A 4,555-nucleotide genomic window follows, 5' to 3' on the forward strand; every position below is an offset into this window, starting at 1 on the left:
GGGAGCCTTAATTGTACTGTCGTATTGCGGCTCTATTTTGTGTCACAGGTTGTTTGTAACAGAGATGTCAGGAAAGTAATGAGCCTCCATCAACTAAACCACAAATATCATAGACTGTGTGTGGAATATGGCACAGCATTGAGGTACTACGTGGAAGCCTTACTGAAGAGATCCAGGACCAACCTAGTCAGACAAGCTGAGCGTTGCTGCCATGCCATCTGTTTGGGCAGATGTCCCAACGAAGTGGCCGACGACACGTGGTGTCAGCCATGTGACCGGGTGAATGAAGACACCGATCAAGCTAGCCACCATCGCAACGGTTTTGCGAGTCTGCGAAGCATCCACTCAGTCAGACAACAGTCCAACAAACAGTAGAGTACATCTGCCTATCAACTTCGACAGGACACTGGATTATGACTTCACTGGATGTGGTCCGTATGGGAACCCGATCGCGCCCGGTCAGCGAAATTTTATCCATGGGTATTGCTTTGAGACAGCTGACTCAGAGCGACCATGGATAAAGGCGTTGTTCAAAGGCCAGTTGCTCGGAGCTCGTTGCGATTTGCGCGATATTGAAGACCAGCCGGGCGAAAGGATGACGGGCTCGACTAAAACGCCGGGTCTTTGGTCCGAAAAATAGACATTCAACCTGACTATAGGCAAAGAATTGAAGGTTGGTTGAGGCTTCATTCTCGCAGCGCGCTTGTTGTAGCTGTTGCAGCTCGTTAGACTGCTTAAGTCCTGAAGGTACGTCTTTAGTTCACACTAGCCCGCCCACTTTCACCCTTGTCCAATGAACCAGTTCGCGGTTCTGAAGCCGACAGGGCTGAGCAAAAGAACTACTCACCGTCGTCTTAATCGCGGGAGCTGTATCCGCATTGCAGTTGAGGGTAACTTGTGACCCGTGGTATCTTTGCCACGGCCGCCCATATAAATTATCGAGGCCAACTTGGCGTGATTATGGAGAAGAAGCCATTAGTCATGCACCATCGCTGGTCGTCTTCAGTCAAGAAGCTAGGGTGTCAAGTCGGACCGTTCAAGAGTGAGCGGCGGTGGTTCGGATCTGCACCAATATGACCAAATCAGCAAGAGGTACTCACAAATAACCCGCACAATCACACGACTTGTAAACCACGTGTACTTTCAGAAGCTCTTCAATAGGCTCTGCCCAGGAGGACCCCATAATAAGCATTTAGATTGAAGCCATCTGACGGATATAAGGAGCTCAAAAACAAAATGAAATCCATCTGCTGAGAATAGCTAGGTTCTCGTAAATGACATTCATGGCATCGCAAAATAATGCCTTAAAATATAGCCTGATATAATACTTAGAGACAAATAGAGCTCTCCTCCCTTGCAAAGAGGTTGCGATATCCAAACAACCTTCCCGTCGCTAGCTGTAGGCTAGTCATACCTGATTATCTCTCTACGTATTGACAGGTCGATGAACCCGGAAGGAAAAGTGTACCCTTCAAGCTCGCTCTCGTTCGGTCCATCATATAGCAAACACATGGCAGGCAAGCTTTTCGACTTGACCGCAGCTTCCCAAACTCCTCGCTTCTTCGACTTTCGCCTGCTGTGTTTCGGAGTTTCGAAGGACATGATGTTGTATGGCGACTCAGGCGACATCGAGCTGGCCTCATGAGTTCTTCCTGCTGGAATAATTTGCCGCTGAGCTGCTCTGACCGTTGCTACGGATTTCCGGTAATGAAACAAGGGAAAGACTTTCGAGCCGCCATAGTTGGCGTCTCTAGGGAAATCGGCTGGTTATATATCAAACAAAAGTTTGACCACGCCTTGGTGTTATTCATCGATCTTTCTGTTACGAATCAGTCACGTTAGACACTTATGGTGATTTCAGGAACGCCACTTTTAATCACGTACTCGAAAAACTGATGCGTCACATAACGTACTTTCCGATTTGCCATAATTGGCGGCGAATTGAGCATACATTGAGCAGCCGACCGTGTCCTTGATTGTCAGGTAGTTCCACTAAGTTGTGAGGTAATTTCATTGAGTAAAGACCACAGGTCGTTCAGTACCGAACATGACCACGCGGTAGAGATAGCAGATTGGTCATGTTACTGTTGTCACTGCATATGCCACGTAGATCTTTGAAGATTCTTACATGCAAAAATTTCCGAGAATCTGACTCGTATAGTCTGAGCAGCAATGACTTGATTAGCTTTCGAAGCTGTGTATGCTGAGAAGAAAAGCCAACTCGGTCACCACGTCCAGGCTTGCTTGAGTAATTTGGAACGCCCGTAAAATGCAATATGATAACCAATATATCTTTCACAGTAAGCTCACTATCCTGTTTGGCTTTACGGATTGAGCTTTGAACTGTTCCCAAGTCGAGCGAGAGATCTGACGCTGCCGGGTCGACGCCGAGACTCACGACGATGAACATATAGCGACATGAAATGCCGCTAGTAGCCCGCGAAGAATGCTATGCACCGAGCGACATCAAAGCACACGCCTTATTGCGTGCCTACTGTGACTGCTGGTGGCAAGCTACCGCTAGTTTGACCTAAGAATCAATTTACGTTCTTGGCTCAACAATATCGTTAAGGGGAGTATATTCTGCAGGCACAACTACTCGATGCTTAGTTCCTATCTAGACCGATGATCACCAACACGCAAACCCTTTGGCAAGCACTGATTGATGGTTATGACAGAGTGGTGAGATAGAGCATTCCGGCTTTCAAAAAAGGCGCTTGTTCTTCGCACGGTAGCCCCAATTCGGAGCATCGAGTACATGATGTCTTCTTCTTGTCGCACTGCTCATTTCCGTTCAGCAGGCACTGGAAGCAAACCTTTCGATGTATCAGCAAAATATTTGCGTGATGGAATGGAGTCTCACTCACCGATGGAAGTTGCTCACCAAAGCATTTCGGGGCACTGCAGACACTGTCACCATCTGCGGAGGTGCTCACATGAGTCATTACGCCGACGGATCTACCCGTAGCCAGATCTGTGGTATCACCACGACGTTTTTTCCTCCGTGCGATCAAAGGATTGGTTGGCTCGCAAATGGCTCTATCAAGTTTACCGCTAGAGGGAAACGTCTGTTTGTGGTAAACGCTTGTTGATAAAATTTCATGGGCGAACTGGGATGAAAGCTGCCATTTTGACCGCTTATCCAACGTTTGGACGAAAGCCTTCCGTCATTAGCTTCTAGACCAAAGAAAGGCGCTCATCAGTCAAGCCACCATGAGAAGTGACGCCGAAAAAGTAAAAAAAAAAGAAAAAAAGGGAAAAAAACTCTCGCCGGACGAAATCGCTGCGTAGATGTACGCAATCTTTAGACGCACCTTATTCGTGCTGAGATTGTAGCGAATTGTTGACGGAGATGGAGTTGTATCTTCCCCAGTGTTGTGTTGAATCCACTGATAGATCTCTTGTAATGTCATTGCTCGGTCGTCACGACTTAAGAGAGCGCAATGGATTAGTGTATAGCAAGGTCGTCTGTTGCTTGTCTCCGCCGAAGCTGGCGCAGCCATTTTGCTGGATTGGTTGATGGTCAGATTGAAAATTGGAATCAAGCTTCCATTGCATCTGAAAAAGACTCGAATAGCTGGTGCGCATCTCACGTGCGTAGCGGAAGCTTAAGCATCACTCGACATTTCTGGTAGATTTATCGAGGTATTAAGTGATCAAATTGAGAAGCCTTGTTGTTATTTCGGGCGCTGTCTGTATAGTTGAAATCTCCACTCATCACTCGTTGACGGAGCAGGGGATCGTAACGAAGAACGAGGAGGGAAAAACAACAAGAAACAAGAGCATAACGATAGAAAGTAAAGAGTCCGCGACGTGAGCGAATAACCCATGCTGTCTCGATTCTCGGGCCGATGTGCGAGACCTTAGGTTTCAATCTTTGGTAGCAAACTCCCAACATAGTCAAACAGGAATCCATGTCTTCACTCAAATTGTAACGGCCTCTTGTATCGCTATCTGATGTTTACACTGAAAGAAATGCCCTGAAAGAGATCCCCTGAAGTATCCGCTTAACAGCACCTCATGATCTCCGGTTGCTGACCGAAGTCTCGAAAAAGATATAATCTACCATCAATGGTTGCTGGCTTGCGGCCCAAATGACTCGTTCTACAAACCCAACGCCTAAGCTCCACTTATTTGGTACGTAGGTGATATGCGATTGGTTCTATGGCACGACTCTCCTGCAGCTATAGCAATGAAAATCGACTGCGTGTTATGACGGTTACTAGCGTGAGCCACTTCACTTATAACGTTAGCTCTAATCAATTTCCCGGCGCTATACCTGAAGCCAGATATTCTCTCGTCATTGGCTAGCTTTCGAGGTATCCGACCCGAAGGGGTCATTGACATATTATGTCCGTTTTAGCGAGACCTGACGTAAATGTATCAGGTTCTGGCCGTAATGCACCCCAGAGACGAGCGATATGAGGTAAGGGTCACATTCAGATGTTGGAGTGCGATGACAAAGACAGCTCGATACCATCATCAATCAGACAAAAGTAGTTCCCGGTGACTAATCATGACATCAAATTCGTCGGCGAGAAATGGCACAGCGGCG

General features: G+C 47.2%; 2 protein-coding genes across 2 annotated transcripts; both read right to left on the reverse strand.

Moving 5' to 3' along the window:
- Nucleotides 1-2,669: 2,669 nt before the first annotated feature.
- CABS01_16945 (uncharacterized protein) lies at nucleotides 2,670-2,945 on the reverse strand (the record flags this gene model as incomplete). The annotated part of the gene is made up of 2 exons (XM_060550273.1): nucleotides 2,670-2,816; nucleotides 2,868-2,945. The coding sequence occupies 2 exons, from the start codon at nucleotides 2,943-2,945 to the stop codon at nucleotides 2,670-2,672; spliced, it is 225 nt and encodes a 74-aa protein (XP_060400535.1).
- Nucleotides 2,946-3,203: 258 nt separating this feature from the next.
- Nucleotides 3,204-3,503, reverse strand: CABS01_16946 (uncharacterized protein; the record flags this gene model as incomplete). The annotated part of the gene is made up of 1 exon (XM_060550274.1): nucleotides 3,204-3,503. The coding sequence occupies one exon, from the start codon at nucleotides 3,501-3,503 to the stop codon at nucleotides 3,204-3,206; it is 300 nt and encodes a 99-aa protein (XP_060400536.1).
- Nucleotides 3,504-4,555: the final 1,052 nt, after the last annotated feature.

Source organism: Colletotrichum abscissum, assembly GCF_030869225.1.
Source record: "Colletotrichum abscissum strain IMI 504890 chromosome Unknown Scaffold_215.1, whole genome shotgun sequence".
In the NCBI taxonomy this organism is placed as follows: Eukaryota; Fungi; Ascomycota; class Sordariomycetes; order Glomerellales; family Glomerellaceae; genus Colletotrichum; species Colletotrichum abscissum.